At 47.5% G+C, this 15,540-nt stretch overlaps 1 protein-coding gene across 5 annotated transcripts in view; it reads left to right on the plus strand.

The window, feature by feature from the left end:
- The window catches only part of LOC133352464 (glutamate receptor ionotropic, kainate 2-like), a 219,631-nt gene that overhangs the window by 110,193 nt on the left and 93,898 nt on the right, over window positions 1-15,540 (plus strand). For all 5 annotated transcript variants that reach the window (XM_061568122.1, XM_061568126.1, XM_061568135.1 and 2 more), the window contains exons 5-8: window positions 3,242-3,295; window positions 4,010-4,180; window positions 5,239-5,382; window positions 11,641-11,748. In XM_061568122.1, coding sequence (XP_061424106.1) covers window positions 3,242-3,295; window positions 4,010-4,180; window positions 5,239-5,382; window positions 11,641-11,748 — 477 coding nt within the window. The remainder of the gene's footprint in view (window positions 1-3,241; window positions 3,296-4,009; window positions 4,181-5,238; window positions 5,383-11,640; window positions 11,749-15,540) is intronic.

The raw sequence follows: 15,540 nt of genomic DNA on the forward strand, positions 1-15,540 counted from the left end.
GTTGACGGCTTGGGGAGACCTTCATCCAGCAGTGGATTGATGATGACTGTAGATGATGATGATGATATGAACTGACAAAACCAACGTAGATTCCTGGCTACGGTTAACATCGGTGGCGAGCAATATCTGGCTCCCCCCCCACCTGACCCTTCACCAACCCCCATGATCGACGTGACATGGGGGAGGGCCTTCAACGAGCAATGGATAAAAAAAAATAAGTATAACCCGTAAAAACAAAGTTTTTCACTCTAAATCCTTTATATGCGTGGCGGCTAGAGTCCTCTCGTCCTCTGGCTTGAGATGGCTGCCACCTATGGGTCAGATGATTGTCTGCCAGTATTAAGCAATTGCTAATTAAATATTTAATTTGTTTTCCCTAAACAGTGTAAAATTTTGGAAAAAAATTTTCACGAACATTAATTGTCTCGCACAACGAATCTGTGTGCAAAATGTCAGCTCTATTGGATCACGGGAAGTGGGTTAAAAAACGACCGAAAGATTTGCACGGTCGTAAGCAAGCAAGCAAGAAAGCGAACTTAATATAAAGGATTTAAAAAGGTTCCGTAAATTATTTTATAATGATTATGAGCAGCATATTATTGGTATGGCTGCTTAGGCCAGTGGTTCGTGTACTTGCCACTGAACCAATTTGTGACGGTTCAATGCTTCAAACCTCGCTCACTTTTCACCAAATAGCGCCTCGAGGCATCATCAGGGGGCTCTGTGAAGTCCCTGTAATTCACAGTGGTCGTAGAAGCAGTACCCAACGCGAATTGATTTCATGACCCCAAACGAAAAATTTGAGAATTACCCACTGCCGAATTACGAAGAGAACTAATGACAAGCCCTTATTCGCAACGGCCTCACTGCAGCAAGGCGATAATTGTCACCCGGATGATTGTACGATAAGTGGACATTGAAGGGGATATGTGAAATTTAATGGTGATGTGTTGCGCTTAATTTGCTGCCGTCAAAGTGCGCGTGTTCTTCTGCGTGTGCGGTGCTGGCCACCCCAGCCCCTCGTGTGCCGTGCCGGCCTTCATCGGTGCTGCGACTCGCTAACAGCACTTGCCCCAACAATCTGTTATAGGCCATACGGGGGATCTTTGTCTTTGTGTGAAACGGTGGCATAGCGACCCGTGCACTCCACTGCACCGGTGACCTCTGAGTTTGATTTCTTGTCACGGCTAACACCAGTGGTGAATTCTAGATTTGAAGCTTTCGTGACTGCAAGGATTCATATTCTTTGGTTTTTTCGGTAAAGTCACGTAGGTAAAAAATTAAAATTAATAAAAGTAAAATAAAAATGAATATTTTTATTTAACTTTTATCAATATAAAAATTAATAATTAATTTAACAAAATTTCAATTAATAAAAGTAAAATAAAAATACATATTTTTATTTTACTTTTAGAAATTTTAATTTTTTACCTACGTGACTTTACCGAAATAAACCTAGAATATCAGTGGTGAATATCTGAACCGGTGCCGGGTCTCCTCTAGGTCAATTCAGCTTTAAATCTGTACCTGTTACGGTCTCTAAATATCAGCGCTGGGGAGACAAAAGTTGCTTTGCTTTGTGCTGGTCAAACCACTGCTGCCATGGGCCTCAACTCGGTCAATTCGAGCTCGTTTGTTGTGTGGGCATTAACACGAGAGAGACGCAGCTGCCAGCCATGCCACATGCTTGTGTGCCGTGCTGGTCTTGATATGCGCTCACAGCACTTTCGATTCGTACGGTTGGCTACGTACGGTGCGAAAGAAGTTCAACACACATACGTGCAACAACTCTTGCTCCAGACGTCCGTACGGCTACACGGAACATTGTGGTATGATGAAGAAAGGTCATTACTTGAAACGTGACCTGTGACATATTTTTATTCTAAGGCAGTGTGATTGTCGAACATATTGGCTATGTGGTGCATCTTTGTCTTTGTGGGGAGCAGTTGTGCATTGGCTTGACATCTCTGGCACGTGTTGGCATAAGAACTCGCAATGGGATTCTCTCAAGTTGACTCAACATCAGCACTGATGTGTGGCACTATGTTGTATGTTGTTGAACTTCTCTATGCACAATACATAGCCGATTGTGCTAATCGGAGGAGCGGGTGTAGGTCCAAGGAACTTAGCTCTATGCCTTCCTGGGCCCAATGAGCATTTCAATAAAAGTCTTGTAAATATATTCCACGTGACTATGGAAAAATTGATGGGCAAATCAATCGCCGAACTGTGTGTGTGTATCTTTCGATTTAAAGCTTCTTTCGTGACTGCAATGATTTATCTGCATGGTTCTTTCGGTAAAGTCACGTAGAAGGGAAATACTGAAATAAGAAAAATAAAACATAAGAAAATAAGATTTTATTTATTATTTTAGTATTATTTTATTAATAAAATACTATTCAATTATGTTTTATTTGTATTCTTTTATTATTTCCCTTCTACGTGACTTTACTGAAAGAACCAAGAAAATGTGTGTGTATGTGTAGCAGTGGTTCTCACGCTGCACTACGAACCTCACCAACGTGAGTTTGATTCCAGGTGAAGAATAACAACGACACGTGGTACCACAACTTATCCTCCGCTTTCTCCTAGATGTGTTATCAAAACAAGATAGAGGCGCAGCCCTGCAATTGCTAGCTCATGCAACTGCGGGCAGAAGGGCCTCTGACTAGAGTGCGCTCCAGAGAGGCCCTTTAGACAACTGATCCTTGAGTTGTGTTTTCTGCAATCAGAATCTGTATTCATACTGGCGGAATCCGATGCGCTATGAAGCTCTTTGTCACACATGTCCAGTAGACATTAGCACGGGAAAGACCAAGGCCGTGGGGCGTCCTGTTAGTCACAACACCTTCCTGTTCGCCACGCTCACCTGAATTGGTGCTCATTAAAAGCACTTGTCCGAGCAGTCCGCAAAGCTAAATGAAGGATATGTTTCTGTGTGTGTCTGTGTGTGTCTGTGTGTGTGTGTCTGTGTGTGTGTGTTTCTGTGTGTGTCTGTGTTTTTCTGTGTGTGTCTGTGTGTGTCTGTGTGTGTGTGTTTCTGTGTGTCTGTGTGTGTCTATTGTGTGTCTGTGTGTGTCTCTGTGTGTGTCTCTGTGTGTGTGTCTCTGTGTGTGTGTGTTTGTATGTGTGTGTCTCTGTGTGTGTTTCTGTGAGTCTGTGTGTGTTTTCTGTGTGTGTCTGTGTGTCTGTGTCTATTGTGTGTCTGTGTGTGTCTGTGTGTGTGTGGATATTTTCGCAGGCTATGGCAATGGGAATGATGACGGAGTATTACCACTACATATTCACCACCCTGGTAAGTGCATCGCACGGTTCATCCTTGTCAATTGGCTGCCACCCACCGTTTGTCATCTGACTTTGCCTCCAACTCCATGGGGAATTGAATTCCACTTGGTGAAGTGAGATAATATTAAACATAAAAATACACAACACCAACGGCACGTGTCGCTATGTTTATGATGTTTAAGAGGGGATCTCTGTGTGTGTGTACACACGTGTGTGTGTGTAGGTGTGTGTGTGTGTAATGGGGAGCGGTAGTGTAGCGGTTAGCGCGCTGCGCTATGAACCCGGCAACCCGAGTTCGATTCCCGTTCACAGTGAACACCGGTGACGATTATCTGAACCGGTCCTAGGCCTCCTCTAGGTCCACTCAGCCTCAAATGAGTACCTGGTGCGATGTGTAAACATCGCCGCTAGGGAGACAAAGGCGGTCGGGCGTGGTGCTGGCCACCCACCCCCTCGTGTGCCGTTCCGGCCTTCATAGCTGCTCGCTAACAGCACTTGCCCCTACAGTCTGGTAAGGCTACACGGGGGATCTTTTTGGGGAACGGTAGTGTAGCGGTTAGCACGCTGGTCTATGAACCCAGCGACCCGAGTTCGATTCCCGCTCATGGTGAACACCAGTGACGATTATCTGAACCGGTCCTGCCGGCCTTCATAGCTGCTCGCTAACAGCACTTGCCCCGACGGTCTGCTAAAGGCTCTACGGGGGACCTTTATCTTTGCACAGGACCTGTTTGCCCTGCATCTCGACAACTACCGCTACAGCGGAGTCAACATGACGGGCTTCCGCCTCATGAGCCTTGACGACTCCCGTGTCTCCTCCGTCATGGAGCGCTGGACCATGGAGCGCCTCGCTCCCACGCGGCCCGAGTCCGGCCTCGTGCACGGGGTCATGACGGTAGCCGCTCGCTCGACTCCCACTCCTCGCTCGACTCCGTCTCCCTCTTCCCTTCCATCCCAGTCTCACTCCTTAATCCCATCCCAGTCTCACTCCTCATTGTCATCACGGTCTCACTCCTCACTCCCACCCCAGTCTCACTTCTCACTCCCATCTCAGTCTCCCTCTTTCCTTCCATCCCAGTCTCACTCCTCACTCTCATCCCAGTCTCACTCCTCACTCCCATGTCAGTCTCACTCCTCACTCTCATCCCAGTCTCACTCCTCACTCTCATCCCAGTCTCACTCCTTAATCCCATCCCAGTCTCACTCCTCATTGTCATCACGGTCTCACTCCTCACTCCCACCCCAGTCTCACTTCTCACTCCCATCTCAGTCTCCCTCTTTCCTTCCATCCCAGTCTCACTCCTCACTCTCATCCCAGTCTCACTCCTCACTCCCATCTCAGTTTCACTCCTCACTCCCATCTCAGTCTCACTCCTCTCCTCACCCACATCTCGATCAGGAGATCGTGTGTGGTGGGGTCAAGCGTGGGTGCTCCTTTCCAAGAAGTCTGGCCAGGGTACAAGAGCAGAGCCCTCTTAATTTGGAGGCCTTTCTGTCGGCATTGGCGTTGAGCAAAGGGCTCCACCGTCACCTTCACGTTTTTTTTGTTTGCACACACATGTGAGTTTTGTAAGGTACATCATTCACGAGGTAAAAAAAAAAGAATGGTTGCGTGTCGCAAGATTCCATTTCTGCGAACTGCGCGCGCACGTGCGCGTGCACGTGCGCGTGCACGTGCGCGTGCATACCCTCACGCGGTTTACCTCTCCGGAGGGAGCATCGCCCTCCCCGCCTTGTAATTGCTTCGACGTCGGGCACAATTGAGCGATGCAATATCAAAATAAAGTTCATCGGAACTGCTCACGCCGGCAGCTGCACGCGCGCCAGGCGCTCCGCGGGGCTGGAACTTGAACCCTCGCTGCCCACCGGCCTCCGCGCTGGTCGGGCCTTCCTTTACGACGCCGGTCCAACCTCTGACCCCCACCACCACCGCCACCCCCTTCCCATCCGCAGACCGACGCTGCCCTCATGTACGACGCGGTGCACGTGGTCTCGCTGGCCTCCCAGCGCTCCACGCAGATGACCGTCAGCTCCCTGCAGTGTCACCGACACAAGCCTTGGAGGTTCGGCGCTCGCTACATGCAGGCCATCAAGGAGGTGAGCGCGCGCGCGTGGCTGCTGCTGCTGCTGCTGCTGCTGATGATGCTGCATGCAGGCCTTTTGAAAGGTGAGAGGGTGCGTATGGGGCGGGCCGAATGCGTGAATAACACGAGGGCCTCTAAATTTTAACAACGTTAGGAATGAAAACTATTTAGCCGCTGTTACGATGAACGGTGGCTGAGTAGTTTTGAGAGCTCGCGTTCAAGGACGATGCAGAATGAACGTTCTACGACCCCACCTGACTGTCGTATTTTCAAGTCTCCTTTTCCATTGTGAAGGCTTTCAATGTGACAATACAGCTCAAGGAGCTATCTGCAAGAGCTGTGTTTGACTTCTTGCATCTTCGTTTGTCGATGTGCAGACGTTCGCACTTTAGTCCGTTGTCAAGATAGCCACACCGAACGTGGTTCCATCGTTTGCTCTGAATGTACGTTGGTAAAAAGCGCGCTGAATGGACAGGCTTGCCCAGGTCGTGATGTTAACACGGCACCTTTAAATATAAAGCCGTGTGGTGATGGTGGGTGGGTGGTGCAGCTGCACTTGGCATGTAATCCAGCACTGTGGAGGTGACGGTTAGTGGATCACAAAAGAATTGTGAAAATCCTTGCCGTGGGCATTGAGGAAGTGCTTTGCCCTGGCCTGCCAGGGTAAGGCGGCACAGCAAATGCGCATCACACCTGTTTCTGTTACACCTGAATGAGTTTTGCGCTCCTCCGTACACACAGGCTGTCTGCGCACTGTCCGCTTTCCTCACACACATAAACATTAGAAGTTCAACATACACACATACGTACAATTGCCCGATCAACATCTTCATATATAGAGGACTGCAGAGCTTGGGGGGTGGGTGGGTGGGGTTTTGGCACTAGCTCATCACGTGACTGCTGCTGCTGCCGCCTTCCCACTCGCGTTGTGGTTCAAGTCTCCGAGTCGTTCTGTCCTCCAGAGTGAGTGAATACTTTGCAGCGTGTAACAAGATAATTGGTTTTTTACCCTTCTATCTGGCAACAAAACTGACACCTTTTTTTTTACAAGGAGTAATGTTTGCATAGACCACAATACCTGCAGTCATAATGCAAACATGTGCACTGTCCTTGAAGTTGATTGGTCCACACCCGAGACAGCTTTCCTTAGAGCCTAGTCTCACATGGTGTTGGACCAGATGACGCCAAAAGGCGCACGACTCAAAGACAATGCACCATCAGAGTATGAGAGCTCGGGGTAAGTATTTACACCATTGGAACCTCATTTGCCAGTAAAACAAGTTTAAATAATAATATAATTATTATTACACACAAAAGTTGTGTAATCTGCATGCAAGTATTATACACGCGCACATTCGCGTGCAAATGGTAATGTTTATTATTGGTCATAGGAGAGGTTTTTTTTCGCGACCAATATTATGGAAAGCCTTCGTGTTGAACTATATAATTCGTACATACAATGTGTGGATAGATATTTTACCTATTTCAAAAGTGTCCACGTGAAGAAATTAGAGTGAGCAGCGTCCATCTCCGCTGGCTCTCGGGCATCAGTTGGTGGAAATTCCACATTCCTATGGCGGGGCCACGAGCGTAGCGGACAGCCGTTTGGGTGAAACCGCGTCCCCGTTTGCTCCGAATGCCACGCATTACGCGGCCCGCAATTTGAGCACCTAAACGTTTATCGCGCAATCGCTTACGGTGCCACTCTCGCGTAATGAAGTTTCCAACACTAAATAGCCTCCCGGGGTAAATTCAATTTATGAGACGAATGTCGCAACGAAGGAGGCTGTCACGGACAAAGTGGGCTGCGGCTGGCGGGTGAGGAGCGGAGCGTGGCGGCGAGGTTCGTGGCGTTAGAAATAACGGTGTCGTTGTCGTCGTTGTCGTTGTTGTTGTTTTTGTGCGCGGAGCAAGCCGGGGCTACGTGGGTCATTCGATAAGGGAGAGGCTATGGACGTGCGCACGTGTCGCGTCTCTCTAACTCGGGGCGGTTATTTTGATTTGCCCATCTAAGTCATGTTCAATTTCGCACATGCGGCTACTTGCGTGTGGAAAAGAAAAATAGATAACTTTTAGGGCTAAGAAACAGCATTAGGGACAAGATCAATGGGCTCGCATAATGCGCATGCATAATGTACGTTGACTCATTAAACCCCTCCCCCCCCCCCCACTTTGCGCAAGAGCGCAGAAGCGTCGTCAACACATCTACGCCTCTATATAAGGAACGAAACAGGTGGACTTCTCCACAAATGTGGCTGTCGTCTGATGAAGCTAGTTGTAATTACTGGCGAAACGTCGTACTCAGATTGTAAATCTTGTGGCTTGGCTCTCCAACACACCGGTGTTGCTGTACTAGTGACGAATTGGCACCTTATGTTTATGTGACAACCCTTACTAGTTGGCTGTGTCGGGTGGTGGCGGGTTTAACGACACATTTATATATTTACGCGATCTAACTCAAACAAAACTCTATTATAAACAGCACTAACTTTCTATTTTTTAAAACATAATCACGTGCCCCCCCCCCCCCCTCCACCGCCGCCTCGGCCCAGGGCTTGAACCCAGGTCCTTGGAGGTGTGGGGTTGCCGGGTGGTGCGTCAACACACGCGGTGCTTTTGCCCCTCCGAGCAAGGCAGCCCTCATTAGAGCACCATTTATTTTTAATGAGCGTTGCACGGGCGCTCTGCCATGTCAGGGAGAAGGGATCTGCCATCTCCGATGGGAGTGTCATTAAGCAAGGTGCTCCTCTGATAGAGCCCCACTGGGCTAAAGGCATTCCCTGGGGGGAGGGGGGGGGGCAGTGGATTCAGATTGCCTTCCTTGATGTCTCCGAAGCCTTTGGAGATGTGAGCGCCACTTTTCCCTTTCCCACCATGCTGGGGAATTAAAAACAAGTCTCCGCTGCTGTCTTGTGACAACTGCCGCCGGTGATGGCGGTTATGACGACGATGATGATCGAAGATGGTGATGTGCATCTCTGCCAGGCCATGGATTTGACCCTTGGGTGGCTGGGATTGTAGCGTGATGCGCAAAAGATGCTGCCGTATTGATCGGCACGCACAGTGGCGCAGATGAAGGCAAAGTTCACTGGGTTTGATTTAGCCTTGTGTACACTCGCACAGACGCACGCAAATACGGTGCAACGGTCAGCAAATTGGACTTGCCATCCAGTGGTCAACGGTTCAATTCCACCTCCCGGCACAGCAGCTGAAACAACAGGGGCGTGTTTCTCGAATCCCGCCCTACTGCCTCTATCATCCTAACAGTGTAATAAATGGGTACCGCCACAGCCAGTCAATCGGCAGGCCTCATGTAGTGGGGTAAAGTGTAGGTAGTGTCATCTCTCCCAAAAAGTCTGGCCAGCATGAAGAGCAGGCCAAATAACCCTCTGTGAGGGCCCAGGACCGATTCAAATATTCGCCACTGTTATTGGTCGTGAGTGGGAGTCAAACGCTAACAACTTTTCTCGGACTCCCAGAACGCATATACACACACACCACACATGTAGACACATTACATGCATATACTATAAAGGCATACATTCACGTACACAATAATTCAAGGAAACGTATAAATTCTTGTCTTTTATAACTGTTAACAGTGATATTAACAGTGATGTTGGCTGCTTGGTGGCTTGGGCCTTTGGGCATGCACTCAGCACCCATGGGTAAATAAGAATACTACGAGAAACACAACCAAAGGCAGACACACACACACATATCGCCTGAATTAAATTATTCAGAGGAAGAGCCACTCGCTGCCGCTGTTTGATGTTACCCTGCCCCGAGTAGGGGAACATCCACTCGGGTTGACACCCATCCGGTTTGTCCTTGATAGGATTTGACCCGGCCACTCCGGCAATTGGCGTCACCCTTTGGGTGGCAGGGAATTGATTTGTACTGAGATGTTGTGGTATTGAGTGGAACTTTATTACAGTGGACTACACAGGGTTGATAGACCGAGGTTGACTGAGAAATATGTCCTCTGCCTCTGGATAATGTGGCAACTTCAATGACCCACCCAACAGTCTGGCAATTGGTTTCTATGTTTGGGTGACAGGAATTGACGTTTACAGAGTGGCAAAAACTCACTCACTACCACCCACTCAATTGCACCTCCGATTAGCACGGTTGGCAACGTACGATACGAAAGAAGTTCAACATACATACACCCACCCACTCAGAAACTTTGCTGTCCACCGCTCGTGAAAAAACAGGAGCCAGAATCGGTTTACGGGACGTTCTGTATTCCACAGGAGGTCCCAAGTGCAACTGGCCCATCTCCTGACAGAGGAATGCCATGCCTTTGCTCCACGGCAATGGTTCGGAAACTCTATGTCGCCAGCTGCAGTAATTTACCCGTTGCTTCTGAAGGCTCCCTAAGGGCCGGCGGCGGGGGAAGTGGTAATAATTTCAGTCTCCTGGCTCCACCAAATGAGGGTTAGCCAGGGGATATCATGACCCATCGGAGCCTTCAGCACATGCTTATTTAGATTCATTTCCGCGGTACCTTGATAAGTATGGTTGAGCGATTTAATGTGGAGGCTTTATCAGCTGATCACTGCTGTGGATGTGAACACGCCATGAGGCTAATCAGCCCACCCACCATCAGCCTATTCCCCAGTGGCACTGTTTACAAGACAATTGGAACCATGAGGATGAGTGGGAGGAGGTGGGGGTATTTTTTTCGCTTGTTAACCCCCATACACACACCCACAGTGGCGTAATGTGGTTGGCATGGGCCCCTGATGCAAGGCATCAAATGGGACCGCCTTTGTCCAATTCCCCCACCCACCCAACCCCCACACTGTTCCCAGCCCAGTTCCTGGGACCCCTCTTGGCCCATGGGGCTCAATGCAGTTGGCACCGCCTACTCACGCACATTTATACAAGTCGAAGATTTCCCCGCGTAGACTTAATGGACTTTTGGGGAAAGCGCTGTTAGCGACCACCTATGAAGGCCGGCACGGCACTCGAGGGGGTGGGTGACCACAGCACCATGCCTGGCCGCCTTTGTCTCCCCAGTGGCGATGTTCTTACACACACCCCCCCCAATGTACTCGTTTGAGGCTGAGTCGACCTAGGAGAGGATCAGGACCGTTTCAGATAGTTGTCACTGGTTTTGGCCGCGTGCTGGAATTGATCTCGGGTCGCCGGGTTTCGTAGCGCACTAACCTCTACACTACCGCTCCCCACATCAATGCCACCACATGAAGTCATACATAGATGTATACAGAGATAATACAGCAATACAAACACACGTGCACACGCATACATGCATACATACGCATTCACACACATGCATACATATTCATACAAAGTCATACATGCACTAGTATTGCCACTTATAAGATATAAAAGTTCCAGACTTGTCACGTCAAGAATAATATCTCACAATATCGGAAGAGAGGGTAATGACATGCAACTGACAACAGCAACAACAAAAACTGGGAGGTTTAATATTCTGGGAAGACTTACGGATTTTACAGTCTGGCTGCCTCAAATATATGATGATCCCGGGAAAACCAGGGCAGGTGGCAACCCGAACATGCACACACACACACACACAATACACACACAATACGCAACACATAATACACACACACAGCACACACACACAACACACACACAATACACAACACACACAGCACACAACACACACACACAATACACACACACAGTACGCAACACACACACAACACACACACAATACACACACACAACACACACACAATACACACACACAGAGACACACACAATACACACACGCAACACACACATAATACACACACACAACACACACAATACACACACACAGTACGCAACACACACACAACACACACACAATACACACACACACAACACACACTCAGTACGCAACACACACACAATATGCAACACACAATACACAACACACACACAGCACACACAATACACAACACACACAACACACACAACACACACAATACGCAACACACACACACAATACACATAATACGTAACGCACACACACACACAATACGTAATGCACACACACACACAATACGTAACGCATACACACACAATACACACACAATACACACACACAATACGCAACACACACACACAACACACACACACAACACACATACAACACACACACACCACACATACAACACACACCCAACACACACACAATACACACACAACACACACACAATACCCTACACACACACAATACGAGACCAGTGCTCAATGTACCCCTCCCCTCTGCTGTCCTCCCGTGCCACAGGCTCAGTGGGATGGCATCACCGGCCGGATTGCATTCAACCAGAGCAACGGACTGCGCACAGACTTCGACCTGGACGTGATCAGCCTGAAGGAGGAAGGGCTGGAGAAGGTTGTTCAAACTCAGAGTCGTTCGTACGAACCCGTGACACGCAGGCTGCGCAGAGAGAGAGTCCCCGGCTGATAGGACGCTGCGTTTACAGGGGCGGTTGGTTGCGAAAGTTCGTCTGACGTCGCATATTCCTCCCACAATCGCATTCATTTAATCGTTTCGTGGGTTTTCTTCTTTGTCCAAGTTCTCTCACGGCGAAGGTCCACATGTGTTGTGAGTGTTCAGCGTGAGACTTATTCAAAAAAGCTCTTTGCAACTTTAGTCTGGTGCTGCCCTCTGAGTGAAACCAAGCAACCGTTGGTCTGCACATTTGGAGGACAACATTCTACTTGTATATAAAAATGTGTTTTTTTGTAATGTGTCTAGTTATCATGCAGCTGTCACGTTTCCGACCGTCACAAATCCACCCGGGAATAATTGACCACCCACACCCGGTGAGGTTTGTTGTTGTTGAATGATGGTGTTATACCGTCGTTTTGTTCAATGTCACGTGCATTCTTTTTTTTACCATCAGTGGAAACAAGAAGATGCTCGGTGTAGTCGGCACTTTGCTTCGTTCATCATTTCGTATTTAAACAAAAATATAACTTTGCTTTATGTAAACACCCACCTCTCGCTCACTCTCTCGCTCGCTCTCTCGCTCGCTCACTTTCTCACTCACTCTCTCGGTCACTCTCTCGCTCACTCTCTCGCTCACTCGCTCACTCTCTCGCTCACTCTCTCGCTCTCTCTCGTTCTGCACGCAGCCCTTCTCGCAGTCCAACGGCCTCCGACGGGTAGCTCGTAACTGCATGCAGAGCCCACGTGCATTCACCCCCGCCATCTAAAGCACCGTCACGCCATGCTCCCTTTTTAAACCACACTGCATGCGATTGTTGTCCAGTAGCACATGCATTGACCTTCACTTTCTATTAGATGTTCACAAATCTGACCCTGTATTCACATGGCCACCTTTAACTCGCTCGCCAGTGAGTTGGATATGCGACGTTGGGCTGCATTTTCGGCCGCAGTGTGGTTAAAGTCATCCGTGCTCGTTGTGTTTATTGTTAATAGCTGTGATGGCGTCATTGTGATTATGGCGTTGTTGGGAATGTTGTAGTGATTGTCGTTCATCTTTGTTGTATTCGTGATCATGGATTTTATTGTCTTCGTTTTTATTTTTATTTGCCATCTTCCATTCCGTAAAATCACAACCTAAATGTGAAATGTATTCGAGTATCAGCATCTACTTTCCTGAATTTAACAGTTCACTTTTTAAATGTCAGCGAAATACGTTTAAGCAGCTCCAAATGGCATATCAATACTTAATTCAGACAGCATTTAGCCGAACCTAATTATAAAACTTTGGCAATACATGCGTGTAAAAATCTCACCCATTGGCATCCTCACATCAATATTCATGTTACATTTTTTCTGTGACCCATGTCCTTTATGTACCAGGTTGGAGAAAGTAAAACAACGAAAACTAAATTGTACTCGGCTCTCAGTAGTACCTGTGACACAGGTGTGCCCTATATCTAATTTTCCTCAATGACTTGGTGGTCCATCGGTAAAGGATGGAGCGGTTCAGTATATTTTGTAACCATAAGACAAACTGTTGTGTTTTGTGTTGCTGCTAAATTGCCCTTTGCACCGTGTGGTTAAAGCAGACATAGAGAGACTTCGCCGTGGGTGTTATCATTGTCACCGCATCTGCGCGCTTTCAGATGCGCTTCTGCGGCCGTCTGGAACGTTCTTCCTTCCGACACTCGGAAGCCACTTGCGTTTTGCACTTTTAAATGTAGATTGAAAGCTCATTTCTGTAGAACTGCTTCTGTGCTTAGTTCGTTGTCCTTCCCCTGTACCTCCCATTTGCACGGCTGGCTACATACGGTGCACAATAATTTCAACGTACGTACGTACGTACACACTGGACTTCCAATCCAGGGTTCACCGCTTCGATGGGCAATATTATTAACACCCCATCGCTTCTGTCCGCACAGCTGGGTGTATGGATAGACTGCAATTAGTCGATCGCCTGATCGCGCGTGGTGGATTCTCCGGCCGTTGCGGGGGGGGGAGGTCGAAGGTCACAAATGCCCTCTAGAAGAGCTCTCGAGAGCTTCCTCTGGTGGACACTTTTCCTCCGCCAGGATTGCGGCACGAGCAAGACATTGCAGGTCTGCACCGTCACCACCTTTATCTTGTATTCAATAATGTGGAAAATCAGTGTGTAAGTAGCCACGCCATTTACCACGGCACATTGTATTGTGTCCGTAAATTGTTAAAGTGTTCATTTCGTTAAAAAAAAAACGTATACGTGAAGGGAAAAGTGGAAAATGTTTTAACCGTGATTTTGTTTTATTTGAATTCAATGATCGTAGCAGTATTTGGTAAAGAGAGTTTGGCTGACTTCAAATGCTGGCCAAGTGTTTTCCTTTGTTTAAGGAAAGTATTGCCAGATTTATAAAAAAAAATTGCTGTTTGGCACCGTACATCACTGAAATAAGGTGACCACGTGGTTATTTATTTAATTTAATTTATTTTTAGTACAATTAAGTATTTGGTGGGAAGATAAATTGCCTGTCATGGTTGTCGGCCCGTCACGCTGAGTCCAAGGAATGGTTAAAGATTAATGACACCCACTCACGTGACGCGCATCAACTTGGGAATAACCATTTCACACAAAAAAGTACAACTTTCATTCATTTGCCTTTTACAACACTTGGAGCGAAACTTTAATAACCCTTCACCACATTTTAACCGCCCGCACTTAACAAAAAAACACCCGCGCCATAATTGCTCGCTTGAATAATTTAGAGGGCTCGCGATGGAGGGAACGATGGAGGTGGTAATCTGATTGAATAAAACAAAACACCGCCTAGGCAGTTCAGCAAAATGAGACTTAGCCATGTGAATTCATCAGAAATAAAAGTGGGCTCAGTGCCCGCGAGGAATCGATAATCGTCGAGAATAAGCCACTTTAAGTGTCGCTGACATAACATGAGGTTTTTAAAAAAAAATGTTGAAGCCCTTTCATTACGGGGTAATGGTATGGTGGTGCTAGATGATGTATGAAGTATGTGGTTTTAACAAGAGACAATGATTTAGAATTGGTCTTCATGAAATCTAAATACCTCACTCTCAGACCGTTAATGCGGCGGTCGGTATCCTTCAAAAACCCCATTTAGTTAGATGCAGTGGTGATTATATTATTTTATTTCAAATAGACGTTTGGCATGATCTCAAATTTTACAGAGATACTTTTCTTAGCCATGCTTCAAGAGGAACGTTTTAGCTCAGTGGGCTCTTCTCAGGAAATACACTTATGATAAACTTCTGATATATATAGCTCCACGATTCATAATTTTGCTACAGCAGTGAAGCTGTCGGTAACTGTATGCAATTCTTTATGTCCTGGCCAGGCAGTTGTAAATCCTTAAAACTGACCCACATAATAATAATAATAACTCACCAGATTCGTAAATAACACATCGCCGATATACTGATATAGATGCACATTTAAAGGCCACACACTGTTACCAACAGCAGCATCGCCAAATATTCAACTTTATAATAATAATAAGAGCATTATGTGTTTGCCGTGGAGGTTTTCACGGCCGTGCTGTGTCGCTCCGCTCATATGCTCGCGGCTGATGCAGCGTGTTGTTTGGCACAAGGTCCAACGTTTATCTCCTCCCGAAGGAGCCCCTGGCATGTGGGGCGAAACGTTGTACGTCGCTCTGAAAGGCACGTGACACGACACATCGGAGGGCATTAAGGGCAATTAAGATAATATGTATTTATCCAGAC

This window comes from Lethenteron reissneri, chromosome 5 (assembly GCF_015708825.2).
Source record: "Lethenteron reissneri isolate LAM-NWPU_2019-01 chromosome 5, ASM1570882v1, whole genome shotgun sequence".
NCBI classification, from domain to species: domain Eukaryota; kingdom Metazoa; phylum Chordata; class Hyperoartia; order Petromyzontiformes; family Petromyzontidae; genus Lethenteron; species Lethenteron reissneri.